At 27.7% G+C, this 17520-nt stretch overlaps 2 protein-coding genes across 3 annotated transcripts in view; one reads left to right on the plus strand and one right to left on the minus strand.

Annotated features, from left to right (window-relative positions):
* BORCS5 (BLOC-1 related complex subunit 5) overlaps positions 1–17520 on the minus strand; it is a 66865-nt gene that overhangs the window by 19501 nt on the left and 29844 nt on the right. The window lies entirely within an intron of this gene.
* On the plus strand, positions 150–4842 carry LOC107456727 (uncharacterized). 2 transcript variants are annotated; one of them, XM_043047642.3, is made up of 3 exons: positions 150–310; positions 2058–2201; positions 3653–4842. In XM_043047642.3, the coding sequence occupies exons 1-3, from the start codon at positions 155–157 to the stop codon at positions 3899–3901; spliced, it is 549 nt and encodes a 182-aa protein (XP_042903576.2). In that variant the 5' UTR covers positions 150–154; the 3' UTR covers positions 3902–4842. The 2 variants fall into 2 exon arrangements, with proteins under 2 accessions (XP_042903576.2, XP_042903578.2); XM_043047644.3 differs by having other exon boundaries at positions 196–337.

Below are 17520 nucleotides of genomic sequence, written 5' to 3' on the forward strand. Positions count from 1 at the left end.
GAAGTACTTTCATAATTTTCACATGAAAATTTAGAAATTAAATTGAAAATATGTTTTAGCCACAGAAAAAGCAAATTTTAATCAGTTTAAATAATATAATGATGTAAGTTTTTGTTTGCATAATTTTCAATGTAGATGGCAATATAAATGGGAAATGACTAACTCCGTTCAAAACGTAGAAGCACTACTGTTTCACCTCCTGCGCTTCCTGACTTCTTTGGTTTTGGTTTACTGTTGTTTTGTTGTTGAACTCCAATACTTGATGGCCAAAAGTATAAATATTGCAAAGGATCGAAGTTTCGTTGGCAAGGTATTAATTCGATGTGCTTGAATGACAGTAAATATGAATTCATATAATTTAGTTACTTTTTTTTACATATTTGAGAACTAGTAATCATTTTAGATGTTAGAAATTATCTAACATTGCCCTTATAAACTATTATGTCTCTTTATAACTTAGCAAACTCTATTTATAATAACGATAGTCCGTTTTTGTTTTCATTTGCCATTATTGAATTCCTACATTAATTAATTTCTAATTTGAGACGAATAGTACCCATTAACAATGTACAATTAACTTGTGAGGGAATAATTGCTTTTATTTTAAAATATAAATACTTGCTTAGAAAAATTATAAATTTTTATGATTTTGTGCATGACAAAATTTTCTGTATTTTCTTCAGAGTATCAATAGTTCTAATTGTATCCAGTGTTCATAGTTATCTTATTTATTGATCAAATCACTAATGATTTTGGTAAATTGTATGTATCTTTGAAATTTCGTAGGAAATACAGTTGAACCTGTTTATCTCGAATCTCACGGAATAAGCGAAAAATTCGAGATAAAGAGGTTTTGAGTTATACAGGTACTTTTTTTAATTGAATTAGGAAATTCTATTAAAAGTGTAATTGTTTTTAGTAGAAAAATATAGACATTTCTAATTATACCACATACATTATATACTAATTATACCACTTACATATATTTACATAGCAGTTTTTTAACATACATTTAACGCTGAAAATAATTTTTCCAAGATTTTTGACCTATAATCTTATTTGTTACGATTATTCTTTTGAGGTTAGAAAGATCGCAAATTCCTCAGAGCTAACATTTTCCTGGGTTTCAAGAGTAGTTTATAAGAATTTTACAGCTTTTTCTACTTCTTTTGCATTCACTTTTGATTCATCAATATGATCTTCAGCTTCTTCCTCTTCATCTGATATTCCTTTGACATTATCTATGATTTCCACATCTGTCAATGTTCCTCGTGTTGCCAGGCAGTTGTCCACTTGTAAAAATCTTCAAAATTAAGGTCAACATTAAATCCAGATTTTATTCCATTTTCAGCGTTAATATTTTATTCTTCTTTACTGTTGCCTTCAACCTCTTATTCATCATCTTCCACAGCTATTCTTAAAACCAGCTTTTTAAAATCATTTTGGATAGTTTTTAGAGACAAATTTCTCCAGGCAAAACAGTAATTCTGATATTGTCTTACTTTTTTCATCAATGGCATCTACAAGTTTGCTTCCCAACTTTTTTCTATAGTACACTTTAAAACTCTTAATTATCCTTTGATCCATTGGTTGCAATTTTGTGGTCAAAATGAATTTCTATTCTTAGCTTTCTTTTCTATGCTGAAAAGCTAACCCCTGTTGGTCACTACTCATTAAGCCCTCACTTACTGTCAGAATCATTTTAAGTTAAGGGCAGGGATAGTGATTGAAATTCCAAGAAACACCGCTAACCTGTTCATCCCTACTTCCAGTGGGTTCACAAAATTCATCTCTGTCTACGAGTTCTACTGATGTAGAAAGTTATGACATTTGTGCTCTATCATTAGAAATTTGAGAAACGGAGATTTTGAAAAAAAATTCGACATAAACATGCAAAATACATTGATTTTAGACAGTAAGTGTAGGGAATTTTAGAAATTTCGAGATAAACAGGTTCAACTGTACAAGCAATTTTATTTGTTATTTCTGTTTCTACAAACTGATAGTTCATATGTATTCAAAGTTTTTTAATTATTTATGTTTGTTTATATATAAAGATGGAGACTACTAAAACACTTAGAAATTTTGATCCAGACACAATAAATAGATTATTGATGTCTATGGGTCATTTAAAGTTCTCTCTACGGTCTCTTGCTTCAGAAGGTGTCGTTTGTTCAGAAGATGCAGTGTTGACTACTGAGGTATATTTTATTTGAAATAATTTTATAAATGTTTGTAATTTTTCCCCATTTCATTGTGAGTTTGTAATTTTTATAATATAGTCCCTGTGGCAGGATTTTTTCGAGCTATCTGCGACAAAACTCAATAGCACTAATATCTTTCTGCAAGATACTTTTAATAATAACAAACATATATGCTACTAATTTAAAATAACAAAAGTGCTGTGTTTTCAAACAAAAAACTATACCTAATTTTTTTTAATTGACCATGTAATAATTTTTTATTCTAATTTTATTGGTGATATTTTCACATTTTAATGGGGGGATGCACTATTTTTTCCTTTGTCGCATTTTGTTAATAATCGTCAAAATAAAAATAAATAATTATAAATCACGAAATCCACGTAGTAGTAATCTCCGAAAAAAGATAGATGACTAAATCACGCAAATCGGACAAGTAAAAAAGGGATTACTCAAATGCTTGTTTTGTTTCAAGATTAGGTTGTTGTAATAAATCGTATCATATAAAAAAATATTGGATTTAAAAACTGTGGAGAAATCAATAGCGATAACTGCCAAAAAAAATCAATAAAATCATTGCCTTAAAAAGTAAATACTCAAAGACACAAATCTAATTTTCCGTATTGTTTAAAATAAATTTGGATATTTAAAAACCACTTGAAAATCAATATAAAAAAATGCCGAAAATACAATTGAAACATTACATCGATTTACAGAATTATCGCCATAAATTGAGCATGCCAAAAAGTGATCAAAATGCATGATTCAAATATTACGTGTAAATTTATGTAGAAAAGAAAACTAAAACTTTTTAAAAGAAAAATCTTTCTGCAAGAACTCTGTATTGTTCTGCGACAATGTCGCCATGTCACTGCGTTTCTGCCATGAGGAATATGGTTTAGGATGTTTCAAAAATATCATTTATTAAGCTATAAAAAATTTAATGTATTAACAGTGTTTGAATATCAATTTTATTACTATAGACCGATAATGCCCTTTTTTAAATGTTTTTTCTCTACGCAAGATATGAAACAGACAATATTTTTGCTTGTTTTTATGTAATTTATTTGGATTGTTTGCGAGTGGACGTTGGATATATGCCCCCTCAATAATCAGAAATCTATAAAAGTTCCCTGTGTTATTTCAGACAAAGAAAGAAAATTTTTGCGAACTATCATCACATTCAATTGCTTAAAGTTAAAAACAGGAAGGCGATAAAATAATTAATCTTTTTGCCGGCATTTTGGACTTTTCAGAATATTTTTCTTCTTATCAGTGAAATATAAGCAACTATTAGATCCCTGTAATGCCCATGACTTTGGACATTTTTCTATAATTGATGAGTTGTATTTTTTACAAAAGCAAAACTTAAGATTGCTATAGGCAAAAGTTAATGTTCCTAAAAGAATTATTTTATTGTATTATGTATTTATGTGTTCTTAATTCTCTAGGAATGTGAAAGTTTTCCTTGTGATGTCCCTATAGAATCCAATAAGATCTTGGAGAAAGCAATATCTGAAATAGCTTCAACACCGGAAAATAGTGATGCCAAATGTGCCAAGATTCCCAATAATAAAACTTCTATTGAAAATCTACAAATGGTTCGAGATAAATTACGTAAAGAACTGAAAAATATTCGTTTGTATCATCAATCTATTCTTTCTGAAAAACTTGAGAAAAAGAATAATTTAACTAGTTGATAGTTCTAGGTTTTTATTATTATGTTTTAAATTGTAGAGTTAGGTAAATACAACTTTACTTTTTAACTTTAATGATACATGTTAACCATGAGGGGTTTTGATTACTCTATGAGGGGTTTTGATTACTCCTTAAAAGTTTTTATTTAAAAAAACTGTATTTCTTTCTAATTTTTTTGTGCAATAAGTTTTATTTTTTGTTAAAAGTATGTTACAGTATTCAATTCATCTATAACTTATTTGTGTGAAGAACTATTGTTACCTATTTTTAAAGTTTATTTGAACTGAACATTTGCATTTCCTGTTACAAAACTATTGGTAAAACTATTGCAAAATACCTTGTTCCTCTGCAAATGTCTTGGCATGTCTTATTTTATTAGTTAAAGAATATTAAGATACACTTTGAGCAAATAATTTTTTAACATTGGGTTTCTTATTTAATTTTTTTTAGTTAAATATGATATGCCATGATTATTTTTTTTAAGTTCCAAATTTTCATAAAACTATATTTTTTAAATTGTATGAAATATGAAAGCTTATTATAATCAAGGCAAAAAAAAGACCTCTTTTTTTTTCAAAATTTTATTTTAGAGAAAATTGCATTTGAATGCAACTTGCTTTTACTATTTTAACTTTTGCACTAAAGTTTGTCTTAAAATGCATACTAACAGGGCTGATTGTGCTCTGGAAAAAATCCGGATTTCCGGAATTTTCGCTAACAGTGATCCGGAAGTTTCCGGAGATCGAAGGTCCAGATGTTTCAATAAATCATTGATTACAGAAGTTTCCGAAAATCAAATTTTCAAAGGTGGAACTTAAAAACACAGTTTATTTTATTTGTTTATAAGGAAGAGCCAAAGAGATACTTTATAAGCTCATATTCATGATTAATTTTCATTTTTTATCAATAAATAGTTGTTATAATCATAAACTCAAGAAAGAAAGACATATTTGTAAATTTTAATTACTTCTCCAGGTCATCATAGCTATGTGTAAATGGTATAGGTATGTGTAAAATTGTAAATATATTTTAAGTTAACTAACAAATATTGAGAAAAAAGAAAAAAAACTTGTTTAAATTTTTTTCTAATTTTTCAATTAAAGTGTTCTTTTTTTTCTTCCTCTTCTTCTTTTTTTTTTAAACTTTTTAACTCAATGAATTTTCCGGAATTTTGACTTGGGCTCACAATCACCCCTGAACTAAGTTCCTAAAAGTGCACTAATTTCTTCCAGGAATATTGATTCTAATTTTGTGAACAATCATTTTGTTATTACTAATTCATTTCATTAATTTCTTTAGTTTTTTTTAAAAAGTTGTTTTCTTTGAAAAAAAAAACTAAATATTCTTTTGTTTAAATATTTTTTAAAAAAAAATATTTTGTTTCTTTGTGCATTTTAATATTAGTTCATGTCGCTTTGATATCTTCATTGCTACTAATTATCAATGTTATTAGTAATAACATGATTTTATTAGCTTCATTTTACATAAACATAAATATGTGATTTTCATTATTAGTTGATTTTGTTTGAATTATATTTCGCAGTGCTACAAGATCCTTTCATAATTTTTAAAAATGCTTCAAAAGCATTTCTAACTACAGCAAAAGCCTTTACAAAATCAATCAAATGAGTTTTTTTAATGAAAAATATGATTGTTGAATTAATCTATTTTTTAGCATTAGATGACAGTAATTATAATAATCTTGATTGAATAAAAATCTTGATTTGTTATGCATTTGTTCCAAGTTTCTAGTAAATACTTAACATATTTGAGTAGAACTTGTTCACTTGATTTTTGGTCTTGCTCATTTTTGGTTTAATGTGTAAAACACTTGATTAATAAAATATTTTGAAATTTAATGAATTAGAAAGTTAAAGCAGATGACAAAATTGAAATTAGAACTACTTTACTTAGTAGCTTTTAAAGAAAGGGCAATTTTCTCTTAGTTTTTATAATACTTGGTCTCAATGAAAATTATTAAATTTTTATAATGAAATATTCTGGGCCCACGTTAAGAACCTTAAATTATTAGCTGGTAAATTAGCCGAATATTAAAAGTATAGGCCAAAGTTCAAAATTCTTAGCAAATCTTAACAATTTCTTATGATTAATTTTTTAACATAGAAAACTTCAAATCAAAATACAAATTTACCACGCTTTGAATTGTTTTATAAAATGCAAATTCAAATCATAAGTTATTTTGCAGTTATGATGTAATTGTCTAGAGCTGTAATTTAAGAAAAAACATTAGGCAACATTATGTTATTGCCACATATTTTTTGCATCCAATTTGGATGATAATATGCATCTTACTACCATATAATCTGTTTTATTGACACAAACTGTAGGAAAAAATTTGTCAAGTTATGTCACTTGATCTGGCAACAAACTTAGTAATCTGTGCTTTCATAATCTCTTGTGTTACTTACATTATCTATAGTACTTAATATAATTCTAATCTGTTATGCAACTTATCTGTAATGACTGTAATCGAATAAAAAATACAGGAATTGAGAATTTACTTTTACTTTTTTTCTTCTTTTCTGGATTGAGGAGAATATATATATTTCTTTTTGGTAGAAAAATTATTCACCAATACTTTCGCCGAATTAACGATTTTGTTGCATTTGACGAGGTGGTGAATGCTTTGCAGGGGCAATGAAAATTAATTCCACAGACTTTAATCTTTTAATGCAATGATCATGCTTCACAATTGATTCTCATAAATGCTACAAGATGTGCAATTCTGGGAATTTTTTGTAATCACCACTGATAATATACATATCATATTAAGTCCATGTAATATTTCACATTAAACTGAATTAATTTTGTAACAATACTTTTATAATCTTGAAATTTTTTCAACATAGGTGAAATATTTATTTAATTCTTATGAAATGGATCTTAACACTTTATTGAAAATTTACCATAACTAGATTTTTGTTCATTAAAAATGTTCTCATATCATTTATCTATTACTCTTAAAATAAACATATCATTTTCTTTTTATTATGAAGTCATGTTTTGAAACTTAGATACTTGGTTTTTATATTTATCTTGTGTCATATGTTTACATAGTTATTATGAGTGTCTTATTTACATAGTTCAGTTTAGATGTTTATGAGAGTATTATTATTTCATAAAAAAAATACCTGTATTTTTATGATAATTCCATCTTAAAATTCAGCAATGCAAAGTTTGCATTAAATTATAAAAAAAAATGCTTCTGAATAATTTAGCATAATGATCATTTTTGTTATCTTACTTTATCTATATCTACTTTCTTACTTTCAATACATCTTACTTCCTTTTGGACTTGTTTATTTGTGAAATATTTTTTATGAAACTAATCGGTAGTAGAATTAGAAATATTTCGCTTCCTATAATGCAGTCTAACTCATGTATAAAGAGACCTGATTTATTTAAGAAACCTAAAATATTTGGTTTGTATAATGTTATGTTTTTGGCTTGCTTGTAATAAGCAATCCCTGGTTTTAGTAATCACAATTTTTTTAATTCATAAAATTTCTACTTAACTATTTACCGCCCAAGCTCAGAAAAATTCCCTTTTTAGAAAAATTTATTTTTGATGTTTTGTGAGTTGATGAATTCCTTTTTGATGTTGCGTTTAAAAGGCCATGAAGCTTATCATTATCATAACATTAATACAACAAAGTGAATATTAGAAAGTTTAAAGCAAATTATTTACTTTTGTACAAAATTGTACTGAAAATAATAATTGTAAAGAAATAAAAAATAAATTATATTTTTAATTTAGTTAGTATTTATGAACTTGCATGATTTTAACTGGAAACCTGTTTTTTAAAAGCAAATAATGTGGTCCCTTTATGCTCGTTAAAAGAAAGTTCGACTGTATTGATAACTTTTCATTTGAACAATTTACTCTTGACAATCCCATGTTTTCTGATCTCTATAATTTTTTATTGTTATGTTTATTTATTTTAATGCAATTCAAATATTTGTTCAATTCACAGAAAGTAAGATTTTCGTGTCATACATTAAAAACTGTCTTTTTACTTTGAACTATTCCAATGAAATTGCATGTATTAATTTAATGTCAGTGCTAATATTTTTGTGCCACAATATTTTGTATATTTTAGTGTCATATATATGTGAGTGAAGTTTTTGTTCGCTATTTCAACTCCAGTTTGTGTGTGTGTGTGCATTTTTTTTTCTATTTTGTTGTATAGATTTATTTTACAATTATGTTTTACAGTTATATTTTATAGATTAAGAAATATTTAGATAAATCTCAAAAATCGAAGAAAAAAAATCATATGTACATTATGTTTTCGAGTGAAGAACAAATTTTTTTTCAGAATTGTGTCAAATATTATTTAATAAAATAAACTTCTATTGTTAATATGTTTATTAATTTTTTATTATCTTTTTCGTATACAATAATTAACAGTTATTCTATAATACTTTGTATCAAGTTACTTTGACAGTGTTGTTGAATAGAAACTAGGGAATATTAGGATTGCATTGAAAAAATTTAACATTTGTGAGATTTTTATAAAAAAATTAAAAAATTTTTAGCTCTCAATTTACAGCAATTTTTAAAATAATATTCCATTTTGCTTTAAATCATCATAATTTACAGGACTGCCTGCAAAACATTCATATATTTATTATTTTTATTGGTTTCAGTTAAATGTCTTGCAGGCGCTCTCATTATTTACATTGTTTTTCCTAAGAGCCATTGTGAGTCCAGAAATCTTTTCTGGGTGCCATTTATGGTCAACTGTAAGCCATTCATATATTTATTATTTGTTAATTTCAAATTTTCTTATAAGAGTTTGTTATTTTCCTTTGCAATTGGAATTAAAGAGAAAAATAGGTTTCAAATTTGAATCAAACATTGAGCTTTTCTCAATATTTACATTGTTTTTCCTAAAAGATTTTGCAAATTCATGAATCTTTCTCTTGGTGCCATTTATGTTCAGCTGCAAAATATTACGAATCTTTGTAGCATATTTTTGTCATGCGCCCAGGCTAGGCTCTTTTTGAGTCATTGAACCAATGAAGACATTACCATGTATATCATCTGGGGACATGATTTGGCATGTTGCCACTTCAGCATACAGTGTGTCTATTGTTACCCCGACCATTGAAAACATTTGAGACTTTTGTCACTTTTACTTCTTTATGTATTCCAACAGCAAAATGATTTTTGTTTCAATTGAAATATATATTGCATCTGAAACTCTTTATTTTCGTGATGCAATACTTAAATAAATGTAACTAATTGTATAATTAATTATTGTACTAACTTTTGTGGCTATCTTTAGTAAGATAAAAATTTGAATGTGGCAAAAAAATTTTCTTTGTTGTGTGCGTACTTGGCACCCAAGTAATGTTTTACATACATATTACTAATCACTTTTTTTTATCAAAAAAATTTGATAAAAAAATACAAAAATGAGTTTTTTAATTTTTAAAATGTGAAGACGATATTGTATCTTTTATATTTCAATTGTCTCTATTTATTTATATTGTATCTATTGTATTTTTGAAGAAAGATTACAAAAAAATTGAAGTATACAGACATATTGAAGTGTATATCAAATTTTTATGAATTTACTATCCATTTAAGTTTTGTTTCAAGAGCTCTTGTAAGAATCTCGTATTTTTCATTTATTATTGTAAAACTAGTAAGAATTAAAAAAAAAAAATTAGTTATAATTTTCCATTGTTTAATGACGCTAAAACATTTCTATATTTACATCATATTCAGCTAAGTAATTTTCTTTTGCTTAAATTTAAAATTCAAATTTTTTCATGAAAGAAACATGATTTTCATGATGGGTTACACAAACATTATTTTATTAAATTATATTAAAAAGTAACATTATTTTATTAAAAACTCTGTTATTAACTTAAATTTTTTTTTAATTAATCAGAAACAATCATAATGATTTAAAACCACATTTTGGCAATCTTGAAATAAAAATTATTCTAAAGTTCTTTAATTTTTTTTTTCCAAAAAACTTTTCAACATATGTAAAAAAAATTTATTTTTGTACTTTTTAATAAATATTAAATTAACATAATAAAATATTAAAGTTAACAAATTAAGCATTAGTCTGCTAATAACTATTTTACAGTCCCACTATTTTACATACCTCCTTTTTTAAAGAATAGTAACACATAAGCACAATAATTTTATCCCACCCTCTGCACTGAAAGTTCAATGAGGGCAATGAGGGATCATTGCTGAAATAGAAACAAAACGCAATTTTTAAAAAAAAAATTTGTTTGTTTTATTTTTAAAAAAAAAATACTAATTAGTTGAAAGCAATAAAGGCGCTCAGCGAATATTCCAGGAAGAGGAGTTAAATATTCCTCCAATTAAAAAAAAATAAAATGCAATTAATGCATTTTAAGAAGTTTTTTTTATGAAAGTCTTTATTTTTCTCATTTTTTCCAAAGATTCTGCATTGAATCTTTTAAAAGCATGCAAAAATATTTTGGATTTAAATACCGAACAAAGAATAACAGGAAAACAAGTGTAAAAAAAAATATTTAATTTAAAACGTTAGATGGCTAGGTAAAGAATTTTTGCCTAGATGGCAGCACTGAAATTGTTCTATCTTTTAAGAGTAAGCAAGTGGTTGAGATATTCAAACCAAATTGGGAAGAAAAAAAAAATTGATGCAATATTAAAGCCAAATACTTTCCTAGGTATTGGTAGACATTGTTGACTATTAACAAGTTAACTCGTCTTTTCATGCCCAAAAGTTGTTGACTGATGAAGAGTTCGTTCGTCATTGAACTCGGGATACACGTCATCGGTCATGTGTTGTTGACCGATGACTTTAAAGTTAATATTTAGAATGTTTTATTTTAGTTCCATACTCAAATACAAAATGATAGCCGGTAAAGTTTCTGTGTGAAATTGCCGATCAATAAAGTGTTAAGATACTAAAAAAAGTTAGATGACGCATCGTAAAAAGCTGAGGTGCTCAATATCAATTTTGTAACGCTTATCAAATGTTAATACGTTTATATATGTAATATATTCCCCCCCCCCCGCATCATTATTATGAACTTGTAAAATTGTCACACAACAACAATTTCTGTACTTGTAAATCATATTCACGAGACAAACTAAAAATCTGAATTTAAAATGTAATGTACCATAAGATGTATTCTACTTTTATTTAGTAAACTAGCATTTGCAAATACGCTATTTGTCTATTTTTTTACTAATATTGATAAGTTCGTTAGATATTTTGTTTATATTATTTACACTATCTTTGAGTTATTTCCATAAACAATTTATCTCTCATTTTGAATATTTTTTGAAAAAATTAAATTTAAATTGTAATAAATTAAATATCAAATTTTTACGATACAATATTTTTTAATGCATATAATTTAAAGGAATATTTATTTTACATTTAGTATTCACGATAATTTTCAAGTTGCTAATTATATTTATAATTTTCATCTTTTTAATGTATTATATTATGCATTTCTATTTTACTTAGATTTTTCTTTATTGAATTTAATATTAAAATTGTGTTAACTTATAACTTTGTGTAAATTTATAGTATTAAGAAAAATGATGTATCATTTATATTTTTTGAAATTAAAACTAATTAAAAAGGGAAAAACATATTTAATTGCTGTGAGAAATAATTTTATTTATTTTTGAACTTTATTATTATATAAAATATGCCGTGTTCGTTATTTTCCCCTTAGAAAAAGTAACAAGCAAACAAAACTTTTTGTCCCCATTTAACCAATTTGTAATTAAGCTTTAGTGCATTGTTTTTTACAGTAATTTTTTTCTTCTTTTTTTTTTGCGATTTACAGAAGTTTTAGTTGAGCATTGAATCAGGCTTCTCTTATCTTCTAACGTATACACTTTAATAATTATTTTTTTCAAAATTTCAAAAAAATATATATAGTGCTGCCATCTCACACATTGAATCAAAACTAATTTATTCTCTTGAGTTGAACCAAAGCTGAACTTGAATCTGGTGTCACAATAATTACACGAAAAAGTTGAAATTCTGTTCTTTGTTACCATAATCGAAAACCATAAGCGGATAGATGGTTTTTAATGCTTCGCATCATCCCAATTAATGTCTGAAATATTTTTTCCCTACATAGACGCTATCGACCCCTGGTGGGAGGTGAAAACTTTTAAGGGGTGCAAGCAAGTTAATAATTATTGCAAGGGTGTTGAATTTCTAAAGGATCTTTGAAAAACTGTTGATGGAATTAGTATAAATACACATTAAAAATTCCAAATTTTCTTATTTTGTATCAAAAAGTTACGATAAGTATCTCAATGCTTATTTATTATTAAAATTATTTGTCTTAAAAAAAGACTTCTTAAGTATGACAAGAAAGTATAATATTTACTTTATGATTTTTGTGGTGAATGGCTGCATGAATTTTCGTATGGATTTGAAACTTTTATGCCCTAAAGGCTTCCTTAAATTACTCCAGAAATTATATATTTGTTTTAACTAATATTAAACATGCATTTTAAGCAACCAAACAAAAAGAAAGATTTGAAATTCATTATACATGAACATAAAATATTAAAATTTGTATTCATTTTTTACTCACTTTTAGATAATTCAGAGAGATGTTATCAAAACGTAACTAATTTTAAATTACCAGCTGTTAGCTTACAAAAAAAAAAAAAAAAAAAAATCTGGTATGATTTTTAAAATATGTTTCACTCAATATTTTTTACAAAAAAAAAAAAAAAAAAAAAAAGCATTATTTCATATGACGATAAAGATTAAAAATTGTACAAAATAGTTTTAATATTTCTTTACTATTGTGACTTTTTTTTCCTTAATAAGAGGGTGTTGAAATTTTTTGGACTTGAAAGATGGGTGGTGATCTTTGTTGAGTGCCTATGCTTACATGTTGAGTGTCTATGCTCTTATTAAGTTAGTCATTAATTAAGAGTTAAACCCCTTAGTATAAAAGGAAACGGTTTATCCACGATGGAGATATGAAGAGTTAGTGCTCTACAATTTTGAATTTGTATCTTTATAGTAGTATTTTAGTTTACTTCTTTTTCTTTTCTTTATCTGCTACATTTATATTTTTAGTTCTAAACAAAAAAATTTTTATTTGCTTCATTTAAATAAAGTAGTATTTAAATTATTGTAGGGTTGCGTAAATTAATGTACCTTAAATCCAAAAATAAAGGCTTATAAAATTCTGCAATTTCTTCTGACATAAACAAATGATCAACAAGTAGGTAAGCTTATTACCGCAGTGGGGATCCGCATTCATAATGATTAAACGTGCTTTAATTTTAATTAAATGCGTTAAACGTAAAACGCGTTAAACGTAAAAAGTGATGCTTAGCATTAGAATAGAAACTCTTTAAACATTTATCAGTGTAAAAATCGAACCATTTATAGACAACACGTTGAATTTAAACAATTTTCATAGTAATTTTTTTGTTTTGTTATTTTAATGAATGTATGCTTTAAGTCGTAATGTGAAGTTAAACCAAAAAACATTTATTTGCATAAATCGTTAATTAACAGTGCATATTAACTTAAGATTATTTGTTCACTTTACGGTCCTTTATATGTAAAGTTTATTCTCCATTTGTGACGTTTTGATAATTCTTTTTATTCCAGTTCAATGAAATCATAAAATTTCAGACATCGAAAGGTAAATGCATAAATACGTATTTTTAGTTTAAATTTGATGTCTAGAAATAAAAAAAATATAATTGCTTTTAAGTAGAACTTTAAGAGCAAGACAACTTTAGGTGGACGGGTGTAGACTTATTTCTTAAAATTCATCTTCATAGACGTTTCTTAATGAAATTTCAAGAATTGAATATCTGCAAGCGATGTCACGCTTGGATATGCAAAAATTCAGCAGCCAAGTAAGTTCGACACTCACGCGTGACATCGCTTGCAGGTATCCAATTAAGTCTGCAACGAAGATTGATTCAACATGATAATAAACCATGCCTAATAGCTGTATCCTTAACACGCCAAGCACAATCACGTGATTCGACGCAATAATCTGATTTCAGCGGTATTCTTCTTCTCGAGTTGTAAGTACCCACTCGGTACGGAATCCAAGGATATGTGTATTGGTACCTGTGCCAAGTTTTTGGGGGCAACAGGACAGCAGCGTGCAAATAGTTGAAGGAAAAAAAAACATCTAAAAAAGAAAAAAAATTGAAAATAAGAAGCATCGCAGAATCGAACAAACTTTAAGGGGTGAAATTTATTAAAATGTTAACAAGCCAATACATATATAGCATTTTTTCTTCTCATTTCATGTTTTTGCCCCACTTCAATAAATGAATAAAAAAAATAAACTTTTCAATTTAACCAGTCAAAGATTTTGGGCTCAGTCTGATGAACAGCTCTTAATTTGGTCCTCGTATAGTACAATTATTACAGAAGCATCCCTTTAAAAAAAAATGAAAGTGCGGAAAAAATGTAGTGGATGCGGATATGATTTATTTAAAAAGTGAAAAAGAAAAAGGATTTAAAAAGTGCTATGAGTTACAAAGCACCACCAGCAGCAAATTTTAAAACTTGATATGTTTAAAGATGTTTATAAAAATATTTTCTTATTTGTAGAAAAAAATTATTTTTGGTACCCTGAACTCTCGGAGGCGTGCCCTTATTTGCAGCTATGTGAGATATAACGTTTGCTGACTTTAAAAAATCCGGAATTTCGTCATAAAATGACATCGTGGTTAAATTTGAGGGTCACATTGAAAAATATAATTTATTTTTATGATTATAAAGAAAGTGTGGGGGTAAAACTTTCAGGGAGTTTTTGTTTAGGTACCGTCACCAAAAATCAGTGAAAATCGGACCGAGTCACAAGAGAGACGAAAAAGAATATTACGCAAAGAAGTTTACGCAAAGTATAAAAGAAGATGGCAAACTCGATTTAGGGAATATGCAATCACCTCCGGAAATGCCCCAAAAGAGGGTGTCTCAATTTAACGTTCTAGAATCTCTAAAACAGCATTCATACTAGTTGCTCGTGCGAATGTTAAAAAACTACATACTATATGTAAGAAGATCTATTCGTACATGCGTGAACTACAATGACGCATGAACATGCGAATCGCATGCAGCGAGAATAGTCTGTAAGAGAATAAGGATGCATCTTAACGACTCGAAGTCATATAGCAAAGCAAGGCCGGAAACGCTTTCTCGAATGGGTAATGCACACAGAAACATCATAAAGAACATGAGTCAAAGAAATTAATCGAAGTTTCTTCCATAGATTGCAATGCTATCTTAGCGATTGTAGTTCACGCGATTGCGTAAAGATGTGGGTTTAATGATACAAAAGAGTAAGCGTCAAATTTATTTTGTAGTGAAAAGGAAACAATGTTAGTGATGATATTTTTAGTGCGCGCTTATCTTCTTTTTTGGAGGAGGTGTTCAAGTTAAATTAATTTAATTATTCTCTTTCATAGAAGTAATTTACCATCGCCATTAGCATGAATAATTTAAATATGCTAGTTACGATGGCAAGTTACTTCTGTCAAAGGTAATGTGATCTTAACTAAAGAGCAGGGTCTGATTTATCATGAAGTCTGCGGACCTTCTGAATGTAACCAAATATTTTGTGTGTGAGTGTTTTTCTTTTCTTTTTTTTCTTTTAAGAATCATCTATATGAACTGCGAGTTAACGAAAATTGAAATAAATTATAATCTCAAATATGCTAACATATAATAGTTTACTTTTATAAATAATTTAAAAGCATTTTGCAAGCAAAGAGCTCGTAAATGTGGTTTGAAGTTATGATAAAGGGGGCCCCGGACAGTTTTGTCTCCACAGCCCCCGGATTTCTAAATCGGGCCCTATTATAGAAGTAAATAAATATCCCTTCCTCATTTACAATTTCGAGAACGTGACAAAAATAAAATATTATAAATTTTTTTAAAAACCTTCAAGTCGTTTTAAACTATGTTTGATTTGAAAGCAGGAATATATTTCAAATGAAGAGCTTGGTGATAGAAGGCAAACAAAGCGACATTTAAAAAGAAAAAAAGGATAGAAAATACGAAATTAGGAGTTAAAAAATTATACGGTCTGCTGTATTTATTGCATATATGTATATATTTACCGAAAGGTCATTAAAATTAAGGGTTTTTAACTGTAAAATGTGCTTATAAATAGCTTCTTGTTGTTTTCTATTTTTATAATTAGCTATATTTTCTAAACTTGACGATTTTAGATGATTTTTATGGAAAAAAAAATAAGAAAAAAATTGAACAACAAAAAAGGACTAAAATATTATTTTTTACTTTTTTTAATTTTCGTAAAAGGTAAATTTTTTACAAGACACATGCAATATTTCTTTGTTACAGTTTTCGGTTTATTTCTCTTCCACCTTTAACTGATACATTTCAATTCTATAACAAGGAAGAAATATCTCAGAAGTTTCAAGGCCAGTTCCAAAATTTTTGAGTAAAGTGTAATACGCACGTAATTTTGTGTACCGTGGTGATAAAATTAAATTAAAACCGGTCTTCATTGTGTCAATATTTATACAGTTGGAAAAGAAATTCCTCAACTTCTTCCACATCCCACGTGCACTACTTCAGCCTTCATTTACAATTCAATTTTTTCGAAGTTTCGTAATATTCTCTCACTTCGAAATTTGTGTACCCAAGAATTTCTACAAGGCACTCGAGATTGTAATGTCCATCTTAATAAGTGAGTCCTTGACATTTTAGAACATAGTAAGTAATTGGCGAAGACTGAAACTTCCTGCATGGGCAAATCTCATACACGGATGTGCAAATCACGGCTGATTCGCGTCATCTAATCTTGTCTAGATATGTTCGCCATATTTTGAACAATTAAGAACGAATTCTGATTTAACTGATGAATTGATTGCCTGACTGAGTCAGATCATTTGATGAAATCCGCGTAGCAATTTACTGTCTGATATTTGGTGGAGTTTGTTTGTAAAATCGTTGCGAAATGTTTCGTTTATTTCGGTTTTGGATGTATGTCCACTTCCTGAAATGTTTTGTCAATCTTGCAAGCAATTAGAGTATGAAATTGTTGATTAATGTTGCTTGTTTGAAGAATGAGATTTGAGGAATAGCGTTTCCGGAAATGAATTTTGAGTGATCTGGTTGTACAACGATTGCATATTGCTCGATTTCATAAAATTAACTAGCAGAAACAAGAGTTCTTTTTTTAGGGGGGGGGGAATAAAAAATAATTCTGACTTATCCTGATTTGGGATCAAAAATAATATGATATTTTTGTGTTCAAAGTGTTTGAGTTTTATTAATTAGTAACAACAACAAATAAATACCTCTGGGGGTACCGGTCCAGGAGTTTCCTTGTCTTCTGGATTGGTTCAAAATTACAAGGCTACGGCGTTGAACATTAGTAGTCGTAAACCCAAAAATTGGGTCGGCTGTTCAACGACGGATATAAAATAAAATTAGTAACAAGACCTGGACGATAGGGCGCTTGGCCCATGTCCAAGAGTCCGTGAGTTCGATCTCCACCGGCCGAAGACTCCCCGTCTAGTAAATGGTGACTGATGCACGCTAAATCTGTCGAGTCGCAAAGTCCTCCATGTTCCTATAACAAATCAATA

Source organism: Parasteatoda tepidariorum, chromosome 1 (genome assembly GCF_982258835.1).
Source record: "Parasteatoda tepidariorum strain Cologne lab strain chromosome 1, Ptep-v5.0, whole genome shotgun sequence".
NCBI lineage: Eukaryota > Metazoa > Arthropoda > Arachnida > Araneae > Theridiidae > Parasteatoda > Parasteatoda tepidariorum.